Source organism: Cyprinodon variegatus, unplaced genomic scaffold, assembly GCF_000732505.1.
Source record: "Cyprinodon variegatus isolate N-32 unplaced genomic scaffold, C_variegatus-1.0 Scaffold1405, whole genome shotgun sequence".
NCBI lineage: Eukaryota > Metazoa > Chordata > Actinopteri > Cyprinodontiformes > Cyprinodontidae > Cyprinodon > Cyprinodon variegatus.
In genome coordinates this window covers 78,684-101,628 of record NW_015151858.1, presented here as the reverse complement: position 1 = coordinate 101,628, position 22,945 = coordinate 78,684, and the positions used below count along the sequence as shown (strand labels likewise).

The 22,945-nt window shown below is 39.6% G+C and overlaps 1 protein-coding gene across 1 annotated transcript in view; it reads right to left on the bottom strand.

Moving 5' to 3' along the window:
• Positions 1-22,945, bottom strand: part of LOC107103254 (teneurin-3-like) — a 126,187-nt gene that overhangs the window by 30,896 nt on the left and 72,346 nt on the right. The window contains exons 15-20 of the mRNA XM_015402878.1: positions 20,735-20,854; positions 16,660-16,921; positions 15,658-15,925; positions 13,451-13,594; positions 3,120-3,369; positions 1,459-1,479 (exon numbers count right to left, since the gene is read on the bottom strand). Coding sequence (XP_015258364.1) covers positions 1,459-1,479; positions 3,120-3,369; positions 13,451-13,594; positions 15,658-15,925; positions 16,660-16,921; positions 20,735-20,854 — 1,065 coding nt within the window. The remainder of the gene's footprint in view (positions 1-1,458; positions 1,480-3,119; positions 3,370-13,450; positions 13,595-15,657; positions 15,926-16,659; positions 16,922-20,734; positions 20,855-22,945) is intronic.

The window sequence follows — 22,945 nt, the reverse complement described above, 5'->3', positions numbered from 1 at the left end:
GATTTGAAATTCACACAAAGGTCCCTCTTCCATATCCCATAATCTGGTCATCTCACCAGAGGCGTTGCCGTGACAGCCAGCCTAATAAAGTTACGGCAGTTTTACTGTCTGGAGCACCTCTTGCTCTTGTCATGTTAATCACTGGGACAAGCTAATTGCCAGCAAGAAGCATCTTCATTTGATGCAGCGATGTTGCCGCGTTCATGAATACAGAGCAGTTGTTCAAGGCCCTCCGGATGAGAACATCTGCCAAACACCATAACTAGAAATGTAATTACAAGCTTAGCAATTTTACTGAACTTTATTTCATAGCTCTGATGTTGGACATGTAGGCGTCTCTTTGCGTTTTTGCATCATTTTTTCAAATCGGTTAAGCCTCCTTATGTATGTTTCCTGTTTTACATAAAGCAGATGCACTTATTCTGGAAATCTGTGTAGTCTCCCTCGTGTTTAGATGTAATCAAGCCATCACTGATTTGCTATAATTACAAAACTTAATCGCTGGTGCTTATACGACTCTAAAAGCCAAGGCACATTTATTTGTATAGCACCATCCATACACAAAGTAGTTTAAACTGCAGTAGGGTAAAAGTTATGGAACATAGAAGGAGGGAAATTACATTGAAATGATTCAGTTAAAAACTGAATCATTTCACAAATGATTCAGTTAAAAACTGAATCATTTCACTCTGGAAAAAAAACTGTTAAAAGATAAAAAAAAAAAAAAAAGATAAATATCTGAGACATTATGATGTACATTATTATATTATGATTGATTGCAAACTTTTATGGGAAATCTGCAAAACAGTAATCTTTTAAGTCATCTTAAATTTTATTCACATTGCAGGTTTTGTAGGTATGCAGGTTGTTCTAAACCAAGAAATGCCGTTTGTACTATTTATATTAGTTCAAATATCATTGGTTCACTTTATTAGACCAATAATAATAATATAATTAAATGCATTATTTTTTTAAAACAAATACAACTTTTAATCTAGATTTGCAATAAATGAAATGTAACATAAAAGTATCAAACCGCTTCCCTTCCTCATGGTTTAACATTAAATTCTTTATTCTAGCGATGTTGTTAAGATGGTAGCACCCTGACTCGCTAATATGTTGTTTGGGGTCCATCATGCATGTTCTGGGTATTCAGTCCAGATAAATATTTGAGTGCCTATCTCTGAAATTGATTGTTAATAATAATGACATCTAACAAGGATATATCTAGACTGAAGTGGGCTGATATTGGAGACTTGAGGAACCCCACATGTGATAGTGTTTTATAACTGGCAAACAGATTTAAATATCCATGAGCCAAAATTTGCTATAAATCAATCAACCAAAACAATCTGTATGCTGTATGAGATCCAGGAAAAAAAGGCAGAGATATTCAAGTAACTTTAGAGACAAAAACATGCAGAAAGGGAAAAACATCCACTAGAATGACAGACCTACCTGTGTCTAAAGTCTTTATTTCTATGACAGGGTGCAGTGGAAGCAGAAAAAAGAGGAAAGAGAAAGAAGACAATGAATTTTAAACATTTTAAAGGCACATTTTCTCTTTTTATTTTTAAGGCTCCCTTTTGCCAGTTCTTCAGCTTACGGGCGTCTGATTCTACCCTAGATGCTCTGAGGAACACCTTTTTTATTATTTATGCTTAAACTTTACAAAAATGGTGGGATGTCAGCAAAACTAGTGTATAAAAAATCAAACAAGAAGCTTCCTCTTTCTTACAGAGCCTGGTGAGGAAACTAAGACAGTCAAAGTCGTCCCCTTGAAGAATCGACACAACCAGCTAGAAGGTCATATGCAGCGGCAGTCTGTTCCGCAGACAGCGCAGACGTGGAGTTATAACCCACGGGGAGGAAAACACGTCCTCCTGTGTTCATGAAGCGCCATCCGGTATTACCGCTGCTATTCTCAATTTGACCGCTCATATTGAAATATTGATTCAGCCGTTTGCTACATTGACCACTGAAGCCAGAATATAAACAGAGGCTTAAAGCGAACAGTGGTTGAAGGAGGTTTAGGGTGATTCCATTTCTACAAGGTGGCACGACTGAAACCGGAAAAAGAAAAAATCAATTCCTGACATAATATTCCCTGAAAAGACTTTTGACTTTTTCTACAAAGTGATGCAAATAGTTCAGTTTTTCCTGTTTTATGTAAATTCTATCAAACAACCCTTTGTAAAAATGTTAGAGTTGTTCTACATTATTGTTCTGTTTAAGAGTTAGCATACTGTATAGAGCATGTTGGTTTGTAGCAGTGCCCTGCCTTTCATTCACATCTCTACAACATTTACAACATCTGTTACGTCATGATGGATTCCTCTGTAGGTGCATGAGCAGACTTTCAGGATGGATTAGCACCTTCCCTTTCCAATTCCGACTTGCTCTTAACATTTGCCCTATTAATCCTGATATTAGCCAGTGAACAGCAAGCCAACAGTACAGTGACCTCAGTCATTTTAAACCTGCTATCATGTTTTTTTTTTTTTTGTCATGTATGTGTCTCGTGGAGGATGACGGCCCAATGTACATTTAATCAACATCTGCCACTGTGAAATAAGCCAACTGGCCGAATCAGAGTCATTGCAGAGAGAAGCCAAGTTGGCATGCGGACGTAAATCATCCCAATTACACGCTGAAGACAGGATGTCTTTCCTAATTATGGAGATGGATGGGGAAAAGATTTCAAATTTCTATGAGGAGTGGAAAGATGTGTGTGAATTAGAGTCTGCCCACCGTGCCATTCCAGCTTCCCCTCACCATGCTAGAGACAGCCATGACAAGTGATCTGTTTATTCCTTCACACTTTGGGGGTCAGTAAAGCGTATGATGTAATTGTTCCCTTTTTATCTTGTAAGTCAAAGGTTTTAAACTTCCCACATTTTTTATTTACGTTTTTGCCAGTCTTACATATTTTTATCATTAAACAAATGTATTACCAATAAAGGATTTAGCACTTGAAATGGATTAATAATGTTATGTGTATATAATGTAGAGATGTTCAACTAATATTAGACATTCGGCTTAATACTTTTCTACAGGTATTATGTATGTGTCTAACTTTTAGGTCTAATTTTCCAAGCAGCACCTTATATCACTTTTACCTGAGCTCCATGATACTTGTCACATTTCCAGATGGGTAGATGCGGCGGATGAAGTTAAAATCGCCGACGTAGAGGCTGCCGTCGATGCCCCAGGCCAGAGCAACCGGCGCCAGCAATTTGTTGCCCTGAGCCTGCCCATTACAGCTGGGACATGAGATGCTCCTGCGCCGCCCGTTCCCCATCACCGTGGAAATCACTGGCGGCTGGAGAGAGATGAACTGGTTCTCACCACTGCCTTTATAAAGGATGCCTGGGAAACAGCACAGCAGATATTTGGAAGTGTGAATGGTGTTGGTTATTGGGAGGACATACCTGGGCTTATTATTCAGGTATCCAGCGGAAGGAGGAAAAGACAGATTAAACAGATCAGATGGCAGCCCTTTTTTATGTAATAAAGGGTTAAAGAAAAGGTGTGGCTTCAGTTTTATTCATGTGATCAACCAAAGCAAACACAAATAAGCCAAGAAAAACGACAATTTGTCAATTTTTTGATGAACAATAATATAAAACGTGACATGATTAGGTCTTTAGCTCATTTACTCATTTGGCTCTAAATAAAATAAAGAAAATCAGTTTGGCTTCTATGTCCTTGGTGGCTCTTACAAGTTATACCAAATGACAGAGAAAAAAAAAGGCACTCTGCCCATTTTTATTTTCATTAAAAAAGAAACAAGAAGAGTTATTTCTATTCATATGCTCATGATCTTATCTTATTCTGTCAACCGTTTGGTTCCATCCTTGGAATTGGACGTTTGCTGTACAGTAGTTGTCAGTCAACAAAAATCTGGACACATGTAAAGGTGACAACATTTCCATCAAACAAGCTTCCCATTGGTGCTGTCAGGTAAGCAGGCTGGAGGCTGCAAGCTCTCCCTCAGCACTTAAAGGTATAGTGGAGGATTTCTGCACATTTTTGAAAAGACCTCTCCATTAAAAAAAAAATAAAATATGCACATCCACAACCCTGTACCTGCTCCCGAGAGGGAATGCCTATTAAACATCCGCAAGAGCATGCTAGAGCCTATTTCTCAAAGTTCTGTTTAAATTTTGCTGTTTGCATCACTCTTACAGGCTTAATTTAGAAAAGATTTGCAATTACGAGCAGGTAGGATGGCCTTACTTACAGTACACATATCACCAGAATGGTTGACAATGAGGAGGACCACTTATTATGATGATCCACCCAGAGAAAGAACATCCTGTTTAACTCTTTTACTATTCAAATTGAGACAACTCTGCATACTGCAGGTGAGACATTTACACACCAACCACTCCACACAATCCCTTTAGGTAATTCTCAGTCAATAACATTATTGAAATAACCAGAAGCTACACACAGACAACCATAAATTTAACTGCTACAGCCCAGCATGGCAAAGGAGTGGCAGTGCCCCAGTCAATCCTGAAAACTCTTCATAAGTCCAAAGCATATTTCATATAAAATGATGTTCTTCTAACCTGACAGGGAGAAAGCTTCTCCTAAGTCACCGAGAGGCAGTAAACATAAACATGGAGCTGTGGACACCGCCTTAATGACCGTCCATACATCACACCGAGGACTCACTAAATGTGGTGAGTCATAACAGATTAATATTTTAACAAGGAGCTGATATAACAGGCTTTCTTCAGAGGGGGTGGGGGCATGGTGGGACATTCTTCAAAGTGGAAAAAATAACATCAAAGGGAAGAAGTGCATGCTTGGAGCACTTAATTATTCACATCCAGCAACTTGTGTGATTTCAGTCTGCCTCTGTCCTAATTAGTAGATCTATGACACCACTGAATGGCCACATAATGGTGAACTCCCACAGAGCCATACTGTAAGCCATCGAAACCCTCAATATATGTGGAATTAAGTGTGCAGCTTGTCCCTCCTCTGATTAGATCCTCTCATTGATTTAGCTGATTGAAGGGCAAATTCAAATGAAGACACAGAGCAGCGAGACTCCTCACGATCTGACCAATTCGTCTTCTGTACCCGACAGCATTATACATGAGCCTCTAACCAAGACAAATAGGTCCAGGACGAGGCTCTCTGCGCAGCGCCTGGAAACGTGTGACCTTGGGACTTTAATTGAACTGTGATCCATTTGTCGGCGCATTGAAAAGAACGCACACAGAGCTATGAAAACACTCAGTGAGCTGAAGGGTTGAAGCTGAGCCCAGACAAAAAAAAATATATACATCAAAAGTGACAAATAAGCTGAATAATTTGATCAGAATTTGAATATCTGCTTGTGTAATGACTTCTTACCATTCACGTGAGAGACAGCGACATTACTAATATGCAGGATGCAATGCAAGCGCGTAGGACATGATGAGTGTCGGCATTGCGCTCGTCTTGCAATTTGGCAGACGTTCAGCTTAAAAGAATTAAGAAAGGAAGGATGCTGAAGTCGTTCTGGCAAGTCACTATGGTCCTTTCCATTTACACTTCCATCACAGTTTACTGTACACACAAGTCTTCCCATAGGCTATTAGACAGTGTAATGGAATAGATTAAATACTGCTATCAATCACCAGCTACCCCCCACCATTACTCCTACCCTTACTATTGACACTGTACTCTTTTACTTTGATTTCTCTCACACACACAATGTCTTCCGCCAGCTTAGTGTGAGTGAGCAGATTAAGGTTCAGCTTTGCTCCCTCAAGGACACTTGGCCATGACACATTACTGCTGATGATTGTTGCAAGGATCAAGCTTCTGATGTCTCAGCTGGAGAGCTCCACAGATGGGAATTTGGCTTGTGACTAGCCGAAGCTCCAGGCTGTAGATAGTGGTAGTTTTGGGCTCCTACAGCGTCTCCACTAAAAAGGGGATTTTGGATTCCACAAACATCCATCCAGAACTGTTTTGCACTTCTTACACTGGATGAAAACTCGGATAACTATGATGTGATTTCCCACAAGTGAAGCTTCAGGAAAACAATTTATTCACAAAGTCCTGCTTTTCTGCACAGGCTGAAGCGAACTCCCTCGACAGATTTTGCAGAGGAGAAGTCAAAGAACAAGCATGGCAGCTGAATGTATCAGGCGCTTGGGACATGTCTACTCATCGATTAGAAATATGAGCGTGTGGAGGCGGCTTCAAAATCTGGGGAGAAGTTTGTGGAAGGCAACAATGGAGCTTCTCTCACAATATGCCTGTGTAATACACAATGTGTAATTCACTGTAGTGAATTTACAGAATCGGAACCTTAGATAAAAATGTCCCAGTTATACAGAAGAAAAAATAGAAAGAAAGACAGAAGGAAAGAAAGAAAGAGACAGAAAGAAAAAGAGAGAAAGAAAAAAAGTGAAAAAGAAAACTAAGTGAAGAAGATAAATAAAAATCCAGAGAAAACCGCAAAAAAAAAAAAGGAAACAAGGAAGAAAAAAAATATAGAAAACACGAAAAGCAACAGGGAGGGAGAAAGAGAGGGAACAAAGAAAGTGGGGAGAAAACAATGAAAGACAGTAAGGAAGGTTGAAGGTCATAAGGAGAGAAGCAAAGAATCAATATTTAGACTGAGAGGTAGGGATATGTATTCCATGCTCTTATTTTCTAGTTTAACATTTAATCAGAACTTGATAAATCAATGTCATGCTAAGGTGTGTCTATAACTTGACAGTAAACAAGATTACTTACTCTAACATCCTGTTAAGACATTTAAATCGCAGCAAATGTACAGCAGATCATTTGAGCAAGTTTTAATTTGCTAATTATCAGTAGCGACTGTGTTTAACTGGAACACAACTAAACCTGAAGCAACTCAGTCTCTCAAAGTATGACAGAAAAACAGTCAAAAATATATCTGCCTGTAAAAGTGATGGGGGAAGAGACACTGAGGAGGTCTGAGGCCATGAAAATAGCAAACTGGAAGAGGAGTCATTACATGAATTATTGAGCAAGGGCCAAGATGTCATCTGCACAAACTCTGCCTGCTGCCTGTATATAGGAATCATAATTCCAGAGTGCGCTGCCCCAAACTGAATTCATTTCTACCTTGGAGACATTACACCAGGTAATAATTTGTTTGATAAAAGGCTAATTTAAATCATGTGGGGGGAAATAAAAAAGTGTCTTTCATGTTGACATCACAGCTTCTGCGATGATTAATGGCACCGACGCAAGGCCGGGCCTCCATATGTGATAAAGAACTGGAGCGCCCTGAGCAATGTCACCTTGGTGACACGCGGTGAGCACAGAGAGAGGTAGGAGACGAAAGGAAGTGTGTCTTAATTGCACCCTGTCCCTTTTTTTGTTCCTCTTTGCTGTGTCTTTCTTCGACTTGCCACCCAAAGCCCAGCAGGTCGTGATTGAGGCTAAAGGCAGACAGCAGACCTCTGATTCCTTAAAGTGCAGAATGTGTGTAAGCCATACAGAGCTTACTCACACGGATACAGACTTTTTGAACCCTGGCTGTGTTCAAGAAGTATCAGCTATCTTACCCAAGATAGAGACTAGCTGGAGATTGAGAGGAAGGTATATCCACTTGTAACGAAGAAACGAGGGGCAGGAGGACACGACTACGGTGCAGACACCAGCAATTTGCCTTATCTGGTTTGACAGGCTCAGTAGTTGAGGTGGAGCGAGGGGGAAGGAGGCTTCTGCTCAGGTCTTGCACCAGAAACGATGAGAGAAAACAGTCCTCAGATGTTCCAAGTGGTGCAAAAATGAAGCAGGAATCACAACAAAGCCAGATAGCAAATGTTTGGAGATAAACTGCAGTGCAGAGGCACAGGAGCACCGCTTGCTCATATGTCTGGTAAGGACATTAGTCAAGGTATGGAGCATTAAAGAATCAATACTTGAGCAGCAATGAAGGCAAACAGTGATATTTGGATTCATCTTCTTGTCGACTGAGGATATCGAGCTGAATTTCCCACCCAAATACCCCACATGCGCAATAAATCTCTAACGTCAAAAAAAAGCTTGACTGCAGACTGAATCATTTCATTTGGATTGTAAGGAGACAAATTTGTCCGAATAAAAACTTCAAGTTTCTTTACACCACTAAAACTTTCCAAACACACACACATTGGAGCAATATAGAGAGATAAGCTTACTCAACAGTAGCGTTTTTAGAGGGTGGGTGGAAACTGAAGAAAAACCCACCAAAAGGAGAAATTTATGCAGAGAGACCCACAGGTGTGATTCAGGCCATCTATTCAAAATCACCCATGGTCCAAACCTTATAGTTAAAGATGATTTGCAGATAAAAACTAAAATAAACATTCAAAGATACCTTTAGTCCAGTCTGAAAGATGTAGATCTAAATATTTTTTTTTTCTGTAGAAAAAGAGGGATTTAACAAAGTATTGAAAAGGAATAGTGGACAAAAGTGAAGACTTAGTTTTTATTGTACTTGCGTGACTCAAATAGCGCTGATCCTTGTAAGTTTGCATCTTCAAAACATTTTTTTCCCCTCCTACTTCATAATTAAAATAATTAAAATCCAAAAATCCAGAAGTTCTGAATGCATCAGCAAGGAGCTGTACAATGTGTCAAAAATAAAGCCGAGATTATTTTAGACTGCTGTCTAACAGTAAGGATCGGATTGCAAACTCTCTATTAACTGTCTTGCAAAAGTTCTGGATAAAAAAACATGCAGTGGTACCATGACTGCTGTGTTGGGTTGAGCTGACAGGACTGCAGTGGGAAAATATTCTGCAAGCAATATTAAGCCCCTGTCAAACAGAGGTAGTAATTGAGACAGAAAGCCACAAGTTTGCTTAACTATTTTGGTTCATTTTAAATTTAGACAGACCTTGCAGTGATTTTCTTTTTCATACAGGGACAAGTGAAAAATGTGAGGAAAAGAAGCCCTGGGGAGCCTGCAACATTTACTGCACAGGAAACGCTCTATGCCATCTGGTCCTTGTTTTATTTCTGTAATCGCTAGTTTCATGTTCAACAACAAGCCCTCAGCATGACGGTTTGTAATGCAAGGCGGCATTTGGTTCTCTGACATCTTTAGACGCAGTACGGCTCAATCTAATAAAGGATGCAGCAACGCATTAGCATATCACTCATGATGCAGCTATCTGTTGATCATGAATGCATCTCACAACAACTCCAACTGCGATGGAGTTGTTGCCGCTGTGACGGCTTTGGAGATGGCGGTGCTCTGCTTTGAGACGACCGGGATGAAACGGGAATATACCGCCGGTACAAGAGCTACAGGCATATTTTTGTGTTCTTTCTCTCACTTCACAAACTTTGGGTTCTCAACGACATGACAGATCAGGTTTGGATATGAGCTTGTGAGTCTGTTTTTTTTTTTTTTTTTTTTTTTTTTGTAGTTCAACAAAGATGTAGGACAAAGTAGTATCAAGGTTTCAAGAAAGTGAAGTAACTGTTTCTCCCTTTTCTACAACTTTATCTGAAAAAAACATATGTTCTTTATTCTATGCCATGAGAAGGAATAGGTTCCATAAACATGCTTCCTTATATCCAAAGCTCCTGTAAGCGTTAAAACGTCAATACACAAAAAATATTTTTATATTTTCTTGCTTGAAATTTGTTGAACCTGCCCTAAAAGAAACATGTCAGAGACAGATTTAAAGTTCTGTGTCTGGGGGCTGCAGAGGATTTGTGATGAGCCTCCAGAGGCTGTGAGTACATCCTCTTAAACCCGACTCTACATCACAGCTGAGGGGATATTCCTCTGAGTCTTTAAGGACTAATGCTGCTTGTTTATTTTAATCTTTTATTGTCAGCAAACCTTTTTAACTACTTTAAAGCATTTATCTTCAGCACACATGGTGTGCCAGGCAGGGCATGGCACTTTTGAACCTTAAGGAGCATACAGGAACCAAGCAGATCAAAGAATACCTCATACTCTAAAACCTGCCTTAGCTGCTATGTCTTGACAGCTTCTGATGGCCATACTGTTGGCAGCTTAAAGCCTTAATGGAGCCAAATGTATCCATCTTTGTTCTTTGAAGAATTAACTTGATTACTTTGAAGATAAAACTGCAAACGAGGTAAATCAGCAAAGTGTGAAACCCCTACACTGAATTAAGCAGAGGAAGCCTTGATGTTCAAGGTAACTCTACAGAGTGGATGCCGTCATGTTTTTAGTTGCCTTAAATATGTTGGACAACATTTGTAAAGAATCATAACACTCAAAACTGCACGGTTCCGGGAAGTTTTTTGATTATACTCCATGCTTCCTAACCACGGATCTCTGTTTATTCACCTGATTGTTGATAGGCCATTGGTAATGCACAGCTTTAAAGTCACCAGCTGCCATATTGGTAGGGGTGTAAATCATAATCGTTTTGTATCGATGCATCGATCCAACAGCCGACGATCCGATGCATCGATAAGTCCGCAAGAGTATCGATTCACTTTTTTTTTCCTCCGGTCTATTTTCATCCATTTTCTCCTTGGCATAATTCTATCTCCCGTGCTGCGGTGGTGCTAAACCTATTTTGCCCTCCTACCTCGCTTCCTGGTTATACTCTTACAGCAGTGTGCTGCAGTAAGCTTGATACAGACATTTTTGATTTATGCTCAACATCGAAGCGTGGTCTGTGCTACACACTGTGGGTCTAGATACGGCCGAGGCGGTGAGGAAGTGGGGGCGAGTTTAGTCCGACGACGAAGGGACATGAGGGCCAAAATCGAGCAGAGATCCAGGTGGAAAAAGGGTCCTAGCATTCTCGCGCACCTCGCTCTTCTAGCGGGTCAAACTTCACAAGTTGTTTAATGCAATTTCGGTCATAAAAAGAAAACAAGCCGGCCTCCTGTCTGCGGCACTGTTTGCGGTCAGCTACAATTTGGGAGAGGTGCAGCGGAGGGTCTGTGGAGGGGGTGGGGATGTCTGGAGCCGACGTATTGAATTGCACTCATTGCACTGATTTTGTGCAATATTTTTTTGATGCAAGGCCTTTCAGAATCTATAACGCATGGGCATTATTATTTTTCAGTGAATGAGGTTTTAATAGGAATAGGTAGAGTGCAATTTTTCTACTTCTGTTATTTGCTGTTGTTTCTCAAAAAAACAAAAAAAATGCATAACGACATTACAGCTTTCGGCCAAGAAGAAACAATCATGCAATTCTCAGTATATGATCACACATCAAACACGGAATATTGCACCTTGAATGGACAATTGGTGACAGCGCACCACCACGTTACAGACATCCCAAATTCCAAACAACTAATTTCAGGGAGATGCTTACGATGCTTATCTTATCTTACCCATAATTCCAAGTCATAGTGTAAAAAATTAAATACTCATATACAGTACATTGTTCCTTTAAGATCTTTAATGCGGTTTGAAAGATATTATATGAGCGTATTTTTTTTAACCAACCGTCTAATGAACTGTACACAGGTATTAACATAGTAATTAAAAGTACCACTGGTCCGGTGAGGTTAATCGCTTGTGGACCAGGTGGGTTTAAGAGGAATTTTTCGTGTCGTCTGCGAAGACACTTCCTAGTCTACAATTGCGTAGGGGGCCTACTAGGTGTCAGTGAATGGGCCCCTAAGAGGTCGTGGACCCGTAAGCAACGGCGGACTCTGCTTACCGATATTTACGTCGTTGCTTAGACACACACTTGCTGTTTCATAGCACCAGTAGATTACTATCATTTAAGCTGAAAAATAGGCCCATCACATTGCATAATCAGTATGAAGTCAATAAAGTCTATAAATAATGTAATATAACATATTATATAAATCCATCACAACAAAATTAGTGTGTTCTATAGAGCATAATAATATAGATAATAATATAGATGTCAGATATTAAGAATATTACACCACACACCATCTGATGATGTGCCAAAAGTGCTAACTTGATGATGTATATGATCATCATGATGTATCTGATTTCCTTATTGTATTTCTGTAATGTCATCAATTCAAAACCTAATACATTAATAGTATAATGGAATTTAAACTTAAAGCACCAAATATCGTACAGCAGAGTAGTCACTTGAGGTGACATTTTCTCCAGGATAAACATTTAATCACGAATGCTTATTACGTATTATTTTTCTTTATTTAAAGATATTAATTTCGGATAGTTGTCAAATGATAGAGGAAATTACTTTCCATGCGTGATACTTCTTCCCTTACTGTACACTAAAAATGTCCACTTTTCTCAGTCGGATGAGGCTTGTCAGGAACACATTTTTGTATGAATAAAAGGTCAAACACCAGAAAAAGCATAGGAAAGATCTCCCAAAAGCTCTGAAAATGATTGATCCAAACAACTTGCAAACACTCAGAGATTGGCTTCTTGAAAGAAACATACAGAAAATTAGAGCCGAGCAACAACTTCAAAAAAGTAACTACAACGCTTTTGTTGTCAAAGCTCTCCGACATATTTAGATCAATACCTGTGAAGTAGAAATACTCATTCATGTGGTTCATTCCTATCTCTTTGTTGTCATTTCTTTCTGATAAAACATTTTTCAAAAGAAAATATACCATAGAACAGAGCAGGCCCACTAGAATGGGCTAAAACTACAATCATATGCACTGAACAAAACAAGCATGAATCAGAGGCAGTCCAGTCAATGGAGGAAAAAACAAAAATGCTTCCGTACTCCAATCTGACTATAGAGCCAGCCTGAATACTGTGGAGATGAAAAAGAAACCAAATTGTGGTGGACAACTGGAACAACAATTGTGCACCGTAGAGGTTTTAATGTCAAAACAGCGGTCTGGCAAACTGACAGCAGACAGCAGCCTGAGGCCCTGAGGCAGACTCCTTAGAAGTGCCTTCGTCTAACTGCCTCCTCTGCAGCCGCGCTCTGAAAGCCTTAAACAGTGCGCTGACTGAATTTCTCAAGTGTGACCTCCATGAAGCTGTAACCCAGCAGTGACTCTGCTGTATTTATACTTGATTGTTTCATTACGTCTTTTAGGCTTTCTCACATTTGTTGCAGCAGCTCGAAAAAGATCGACTCACGTCTGTCGGTGTTGCCCAGGACTGGATTAATGATCGAGTGAGGATTTCATTTTTGCTTATTGTAACCGATGCAAGAATTTAAACAGAACGCCTGTTCATCAGAAACGTGAGCCCTTGGCGGGAAGCAAAAAGCCGTTTTCTTCCTAAAATAGCTGAGTGGTGTTGAATCGTGGCGAGCCCTGCACCCCGCTGACTTACACGCTGATTTATTCAGTCATTACTGTGAGTGATCGGCCCTTCAAAACTCTCCTCTATTATCTCCAGATGGGATGACGAACCATATTTCATTCTGATTCAAGCCTTTACTGCGGTGATTCAGGGTAAAGACCACCTGCCAGTAACCCGCAGAGGCACCTATCTCTGCCCCACAGACACAAAAACACACATGCACTGCAGGTAATGAGCATTTCTTACCATTTTGGATGTCCAGGATGTGATGTTTGTCTAACATCCAACCTCCCATGTTGGAGGCGTCTAATTCATAGCCTTGTATCACCGCCGTCCTCTTTTCCCAGAGCACCACATCAAGGCAGGACTCATATTCATATCCCACTGACACTGAAAATAATGGCAGAAGATACCCACGGTGAGCAGAGCTGCAACCTTTTTACTTGACACTTATAGCAGCAATGAGGCTTGTAGTTTCGCAGACATTGAGCCCACAGTGTGGTTGTTTTATGTGTCCTCTGATTCTTTGACTGTGCACTTCTCGCCAGCTGGGAGGATTTTAGAAGACCTGTGGGGTTTCTCTATCACACCTCCACTGTTTGAATTGTGTGCGTACTTCTCTTATTTATCTTATGTAGATGCAAATAAAGCAGAATGCAAACCTGTGTTTAAAGGAGAGGGTGAATCCCTTTAGCAATAAAGGTTTAGATAGAGCCCATTAAGGTAAACACCATAATCGCTGCATAAGCTGCTAGTAAAGACATCTGATTGTGTTTCAAAATCAAACTTTCTTTAGAATACTGCTGATTAAGTTTCAAATTGTCTCCACTTTATCACATGAAGATCACATTTGGGCACTCATGTGACATAGAGGCAGCCTACCACAGGAGTAAAGAACAATAATTGCATTTCCTATTAAATATAGCTTTAAAAAGCTGCTGAAAAATAATTTTTGGTCATCTTTAGTTAACTTTGCCTCATATTTTTAAGTTATTTTTTCATTAAAGACTTTGTTAACATTTAATAATAATAAAGTTTGTGTGATTTTGTATGTGATTCTTTTTGTTTTTTTTGTTCTTGAGGAAACATTTCACCAGCAAAAATGAGACTCTTCAACCATGGTATTATACAATCTCCATGTTGTCTAATGCCCATTGTTAAAAATCAAGGCTGGGTACCCAAAACTTATGGAAAATATATTAAATCACTAAATTTCACCTGGTCTGATTAGAGCTACCAGCTAAATGGTAAGAAACATGTCTGCTGTATGATCAAATGAGGCTATGTTATTGGCTAAAAGCCACTGGACTTGATCTAACGTTGGATGCTTTGGCTTGAGTTATCATGGATGGCCAACACGTTCAGGTCAAATTCTGCAGTTTATTTTTTTTAAATACATTTTTCGTTAATTTCTGAACTGGATGTTTTCCAGACCTTTTTTACAGGAAAATTTGAAGTAAAAACAAAAATGTAACAACATTTGTTGTCCATAAGGGTCTGATTCTAATGACATTATATTACATTTCTGCACGATTAACTTTTCTTCTGCTGCAGCAGTGATTGTGGTCATAAATTGAATTGGCCAATCTGCTAAAATAAAACTGTTTTTTCCCCCCACTTTTTAGCAGAAGTTAATTTCACAAATTAATCCTAATCCCAGATCACTGATCAAGGAACTATGGTTCTGATATAGTACTGTTAAAGGTATTTTGGTAAATATTGGTATTAATTGTTTTGATAAAGAGAATGGTAACAGGCAACAGGGAACCAGGAAACAATCAATTGCTTCTTCTTTGTTTGTGTTTTTCCCTTTGAAATTAAACATTTGAATCAAATGCATTTTTACAATGTTCTCTTTGAATGTGTTTGTTGCTTTGCTCAGCTACCAGAACAGCTATTTGTAAAGGAAGCCAATGCTTTTTATACAGTTCTTACCTTTAATTATTGCAATATGTTCACAAAATAATATTGTGCATCACTGTGAACAATGTAGAGCTCAGGATTTCACTGATATTATTGTGCTGATATTATTATGATTCTTTGATTTATCTTCAATCATAGCTAAAATAATCAGATAATATTTGGTTACAGTTAGTGTTTTTTTTTTTTTTAGCTCGCTTCATGCAGATTTCTTTCAGACCACTGCCTCATAGGCAATATTTTCATTCTTGGACAGCTGCTGAAATATCATACATGCAAATAAACAATTCAGCAAAAAAAACACTGGCCTTCAAAAACTGCAGCACAGAGGGATTTGCGGATTTCACGCCAACTGCTACATCTTTATTGCTCACGGTAACCACAGCAGTCCCTAGCCAAATAATCTTCAATTGAAAAACAAGTAAAATCAATCTCTAAAAAGTTCAACCAAGGTTCAGAGCCTGAGGCCGTCTGACTGCGAACTTCTGCTTGCACAACATCTTTAGTGGGGCAGCTTCCCAGCAGGAACTCACCCACAGCCTCTGCCAGGCCAAAGACCTTCTGATTGTAGGCGTCTGTTTTATCCCAGATGAAGGTGTAGGAGAGGTCGGGGAAGGCGGGGAAAGACTTCTGGAACTGACGGCCCATGACGGCCACCATCAGGTGCACTTTCATCAGGCCAAAAGGGAGGCGGTCCTGGGTCAGAAGCACCTTGAGGATGGGCTTGTAGCCAGCTGCCCTGGAGCTCAGGTAGACCAGGTTGAGGTCACTGCCTGGTATGGCCACTTGCTCATGAAGAACCTAAGATTTTAATTAGCAGTCAGTCTGGTGCCAACAGCACAGTGTGAAAAGCAGACATAAAAAAAAACAACACAGCTAAAAGGAGCAATGGGAGTCTGTATTTAACTTGAAGACAGGCCCTAATTACAGTTTATAAAGCTACTGTGCAATCTGCAAACACTGTGCAGTGGTGTTAACGAATTGTGTTCCCCCTAAAGGTAAGAGATGAGGTCTTTAGTATCACTAAGTAAAAGAAAAGTTAAATACTGTATGACTAATAAGAGAAACTGTATTTTTAGAGTGTCTGTTTGCACCTGAAGCTGCTATTATGCAAAAAACACAGCTTTTCTAATCTGAAACCTCACACAGATATAGTTTGTTCTTACAGCAGACGCAAAGGCTGCAGTCACATTTTGCTGTTAGGGATTTCACTGAAATGGCCACAGACTAAACATATTAATCTTGGCTGCTGTGAGACAATTTATAGCTAAGTATTTGAAGAGATACTTCAGTTCGATAAGGACCCAAAAGGCAGACTGAAAGGCAGATCTGACCCCGTGTAAAATAAGCGAGACAAGCCGCTGTGAAATAAAGATAGCATAATCAGAGCTACAGCCTGTAATACTTGGATCCGACCTGAGTGAAAAGATAGCAGTCATTCCAAAACAATCAGATATGAATGTGGTGAATTTGAAACAGGCAATAAAAACGTTGAATAGGGATGCTTCTGAGTCATCCCTCTGGTGTCCTCACACCTGGGTTTCAGGGACGACAGGGTTGTCCTCTGGGGAGGTTTTGTACAAGGTGGAGAGTGGTGAGGCCAGAATGTACGGGTTTGGCCGGACCAGGCCAGTCAGGTAACAGCTGGGGATGTCGTTTTCTTCCCTCTTCATAACGACTGTGTCCATCACATGGAAAATGTTCCAGGGGAGCCACACTGTGCGGTACGCCGTGGGGAACGGTGCCCGCTCGTAACTCAGCGTCAGGCTAGCACCTCCATTAGCCAAGAGGTCAAACCTGCACAGACCAGAAACACTGCATTTCACTGAGCTGCATCATCACCTTCATATTTTATTAATCTGGATATACCTTCAATGTATTTTTTTCATTGAAAGCAAAATCAAGAAATGTAAAAATAAAAGAAACAAGTAACAGACTGTAAAATTGTTTTCATTGTTTCAGTGCAGTGAAAATAACTTAAAATACTTAAAAATGTTTGCTTTAATTACTGAATATTCTCCTCCTAATAACACATTGGCATCCAAATAACATAGTGGTATAGCACTTTTTTGGACATTTTGTCTCAAGCAAGAAGCATCCGTACAAACAAATTTGTTCCTAAATTGTTCATACAAGAGAGTTAGGAGAAGGTGTCCCATTCACCATTTTTCTCCTAATCCTAATCTTCTCTCAGGTACGAACAAATTATTAGAGTGCTCTAGACTTGGCATAGGTGTTTTGCACAATGAGTCAGCTGTTATCCAAATCTAGTTTTTCACCAAATAACCACATTGGTGGTACTTATGAGCACTAGTCCATTTTATTAGCCTACATCTTTATTTATCATACAACTCTGCAATTATAAATTCAATTTTATATAATCTGATGACTGAACCTTGGTCACTTGACTTTTAGCTGGCAGGTCAGTAAACATGGGACACTGGTTTAATTTGTTGTAATTTCCTCAAAAGAACAGCCAGTTAGCTATATGTCAGATCAAGCTACTATTGGAATTCCAAAAACGTTAAAAACATAACCACTTTTCTTTTTTTAAGTTTGAAGATGTTTCACTTCCCACCCAGAAATCTATCTCAATTCAAAATTGGACAAAAAGACAGGTGGTTTGAAAGGGGTGTGAAGGAAGCCATTTACGTTGAGAGACAAAAAACAACCTTAAAAAGAGGAGGAGGACTCAGGTTTCAGCTCTTGAAAACCTATAACACAGTTTTAGAATTGATTCCCTCCATTATCGCCTCAATCCTCTTGGCCATGCAGGTCGCTCCTGTAAGCCAGGCCAATAACAACCCTAACGACTCCCAATTACAGAGGCAGGGGCCAGTTTCAGTTTAAATAGCAGGCCAACAATGACCTTAATGACTCCCCATTACAAAGGGTTGGACCTGTTTTACGTTTAATTTGCATGTTTTCTCAGCCATAACAGGTCTTTTGTTGGGTTACTTTATAAAGCCTGGAGCTGCACTCTACTCAACACTTTTTGAATTAAGAGACCTTTCAGGATGGGAAGCAAAACGTCTTCAAACTTCAATAAAAATGTTCAGTGGTTTTGTTTTCTAACTTTTTTTTTGGACTGACTATGACCTGGATGACAGAGAACCTTCACCAACCTACTACTGGAATAATACCACAAACAGAAAATACACAGAAAGTTAGAAAAAAGGTTCAGCAACATGTTGCTTTTTAAAACTATTCTAATAGTAAGACATGCTTTACGCTCCTGGCATTGTCATTCCACTAAATGTTGAATGTTTGGGTCTGTCTGAATTTGTTGAATTTGAGTTTCACTGTTAACATTTTTAATATTGATTGCATGAGAGAGATACAGTGCGATGAGGGAATGTAGGACATGGTCTGGAGATGTACAGTACCTGTGGTCATATTAAAGGGGGATTTTGCAGAATGTTGTGCCACATTGGTTGATGACAATCTCAGATTATTTACATCATATTTCCCTCCATCAGTAGTTTTCACTGACTGCTTTCATATGAAACAATTTTTACTTTTATCCTTTTATTTTATTTTTACTTTTTTAACAGTGCAAACCGACCATTTAAACATTTTGTGATTTATTTTACTGCTTGGCTTTTAAAGGTCCTTTAATTCTAGTAATTATGCAGATTTACATTTCTGGGGAATAATCGCTCAATTGCGCACAGGTGGATTGCATCAGATTTACGAGGATCATTTACGATCATTTACTGAAGTTAAGAACTTTTGTTGAATCTAATGTGGCGTGTATATAGCAGAGAATTTAAGAGCAATTTAGGACAAAAATATAAAACTGCTGTTGCGTGTGGCCCATTGCCTTTCTTTGGAGTTTTGGTTGTACTCACTATTATTCATTCTGAATGGAGAATCAAGACCTCTTGGGGAAAAGGTGCCAAAAGCAATGTAAAAAAACTTAGCTATGATAAAATTATAAAACTAAAACTGTTTTGCCATAAAGGTTAGAACCAGTGAACCTGTGACGTAAAGCAGGGAGAAGAGAAAATTAGAGACAACCAGGGACTCAGAGTCATCTTTACAGGCAATTAAAAAGAAGAGGAGTTATATATTGTTTTGCATGTTTGCTCCAAACTTAAATATCATGTGGCAACACTGGGTAATTTTCTCATTTTGTCATAAGGGGTAAAAAGATGCAATCAAAAAAGTTTTACTGTCAGCAAACAAACTCTTGTAAATGAGAATTTAACTAAATTGAAGCAAATATCTTAGAAGAATATTATCTTCTAAATTGGTAATCTATGGAAGCACTTTAAAATGATCTTTAAGGACCAAATTTGTTAAGAAATCCTATTGTTTTTTATTTCTAATGAGAGCAGTGGACAAAGGCTGAAATATTCCCTCCAGAGTATCTTTTATTCCAGACCACCAAAGCAGAGAAACATTTTCAAATAAGCTCCAACCATTCAGTCTCACTTAACATTCCCATTCACTGAAAATAATTTATTACTTCTGTTCACCCAGGCATGGCAGCGGCAGAAACGTTATGGCTGAATTTGGTTTGGAGCGGCGTGCGGGGAGGAGTCTGGGGAGTTTCCTCTGGTGAACCGGTGTTAATTAGCACGACATTACTCAGGGAAAGTTACTGGTTTGGAAATGAAGGGCGAGTCTTTGAAGTGCTGCTCTATATATTCGGTGAGCTCCACACCCAGGGGGTACAGCATCTGTGTGGTGACATTGCATGCATTCTCATGCACAAAGACACACTGAGCGGTTTCATTGCATATGCACTTCTCTCATGCACGCCACCCATGCCCAGAGTGACACACACACACACACACACAGATATATGCGCGCCAACAGCCAAGCTGTGCAGCTGACCTAAAACAGCTTCCTTCTCAAGCTCTCTCCTCTTTTGGGCAGTGGGGAGCTCACAGCTGCAAGAGAACATGCTTTGATGCTGCCCCCCCTCCTTTCTTAACACACTGAGCGGATCTGTTGGCTAACCAAGTGTGATTATCCCCTTCCATTTATCACGCTTCTTGTCAGAGAGTTACAGGGCGGAATATCTGAAGAAATCAGCTAATCCTCGGCCATACGGGGACCCAGGGACTGTGACTCATAACAACAGCTGTACAATTCCCTGCCAATCAAAAAAGCCTTTTATTCCACACTGGTAACACATAAACATGGCCTTTATGCTTCGAATTGGAACCAAAAGTCTGGTTCATAGTTTTTACAGAGAGTCTGGGATGCAAGAGCTTCTTGCTCAGCCTTTCTGGAAGATATGCAACATATGCTTCCCTTGTATGTGTTTGCACCGCTATTATTAAGGACCTATCTGTGGTAATAGCAGCAGAAGGTCAGACTGTAATCCCATGTTTTACTACTCCCAAGCAGATTGATTCTACCCTCACTGATTCAATGCATTTTAAACAGCTGGGTTGAGAACAGCCTTCACCATGGTGACATTTGCATGAGGAATTGTTTTGGTGCGAAATGTGCTGCTGTTTTGATTTGTCTTGGAGAGCCTCTTTAGCATCCACTTGTGTCTCAACTCTGGTTGGGACACAGCTGTGCAGGGCATGACCTCTACGTTTCCTTACATACAGCACTTCTTGATGTAGGAGAAAGCAGGGAATCGCTTACATGCCATCTTGCCGCGTGACGGTGTATCCATAATGCGGGTAGTGCAGGAAAGACACGTTGACTCCAATCAGTGGGGTCCCATCAGCTGTGAGGACCTGACCCCGTACAACAGATACCAAGCTGTGAAAGAAAACAAACAGACAAAGAGCCGAGTAAACAAACAAGCGGCCACTGCTGCACCGCAGATAACAACTGTCACATGTTGGCCAGCGGCATGAAGAGAGAAGAATGATACACCGACTGCTAGGAACACACACATCAGTGGTTGTTTTCCATGAAAATACTACCTTACTAAGTCCCTTTGTGCATTTTTATAGATTTAATCTAACATAATTTATACAAATAAGGATATGGATTAACATTCTTCTTGCACCTCTATTGCAGCATTTATTATTCAAGAGAACACAAAGAGAGAAGTCTAGTTATGTATGAGTTAGCCCCTTTTCTTGGCAGGTTGCAGCATTCATTGCAGTTCCTAAGGTAAGTCATCTTATTTATGAGGACATAACAGTGAATAAAAATTCTATGAGCCCAAATGGGGTGCATTTAGAGATTACATTTTTCTGATGTCTATGAATAATTTCGGAAGGTTATGCTATATATTATATACAGAGCCTTGGGAGAGTATTCTCTTGAGCTTGTTTACATTTGTCACATTAGAAACACAATCCTCAGTGCTTTCATTTTTATGTGATAGAGCAAAGTAAAGGATAATTGTGAAGAGAATGGAATATGATGCATAGTTTAGTTTTTTGTAAATGAAAATCTAGAAAAAAAAACAAAAAAACTTGACATGTAGTCCCTGTAGTCAGCCCACGTGAATTGATACTTTGCAGAATCATAATTCCCAACAACTACAGCTGGATGTGGGATATATCTCTGTCTGCTTTGGAAATGTACAGCCTCACAGCATGTTTTTACAAAAAAAAAAAAAAAAAAGTTAATGGCATAGTGGAGGATTTTCGTGAATTTTTGAAAAGACCCGCCGTCTCCGCTTTAAAAAAAAGAAAGCATATGCACAACCCTGTACGAGTTTAATAGATGCCCAAGGTCTATTAAACGCGTGCAAAAGCATGCAGGGGCCCATTTCTCATTGTGCACTCTCTGTTTAAAAGTTGCTGTTTGTATCGCTCATACAAGCTTACTTTCCAAAAGAAGATTTGCAATTCTTTTACTCTGTCAGACTCACTACCGGTAAGTGAAAATGGGAACAACCATGTAGGATGGCCTTATGTAAACATAACACCAGAATGACTGACAATTAGGAGGACCACTTATTTTGATGATCCACCCGAAAAAAGAACATCCTCCACTATACCTTTAAGTTCTGTCAGATCAGCTGGAGATGTTTGATAGACTCCATGTCTAAGTATGCTCACAGAATCCCAACTGGGTTCAGGTCTAGAATTGGGAGGCAGCCTTCAAAAATTTGCAACCGAATTGGAGTTCCAACTGAACACAGCGCTTTCCTGCACATTTTAGACTGCATTGCCTTTGGTAAACTGTATATATTCTTGCGCTATTAAAAGGGTGCCATATGCATCATGCCTAGAGGTCCTTTCAATAGATTCTCATACATAAATTTCTGGTCTTGGCAGCAGAAACCAGTGGCCTCCTGGCCGTTTCTTCTTGCCCTCAGTTTAGTTAAACTACTGTAGGATTTCTAACAAGTTTGTCTGACAAACATCTTGCCACCTCTCAAACAGCATTGTTTATTAGGAGCTGAAATTACATATAGACAGACTGTTATTTAGGTCTCTTTTGGAGGAAATTGCTGACAATGTTTTTTATATGTGGACATAAGGGTAAATAGAGCTGAAGGGGGGGTTCCTATGTAAAGCAAATAAAAACAAACAGTTCTGCAAACAGTTCCTTTCCAAAATGCATAATGTTTTCCATGTGAAATGGCTTTTTGTTTATTCTACCCGAAAGAACTGAGGACCAGTGTCCTATGATTGGGCGACTTTTACTTTGTCCAATACTCTTATCTCGGAAAATATGTTCTGTGGTGGTTTCTACTGTAATATCTTTAGCATCATTAGTACTCTTGATATATTCACTCTGGTTTGTTTGCTATTGTTTTGTTTCCGGTCCATGTTTTAACACTTTCCTTTTCTTCTTTGTCTTTTTTTAAGTTTGGGCCCTGTTTAACTTGTTTTCTGATTCAGATACCAACTGCTGCATTTTTAATTTACTATAGTGCAGTGGGTG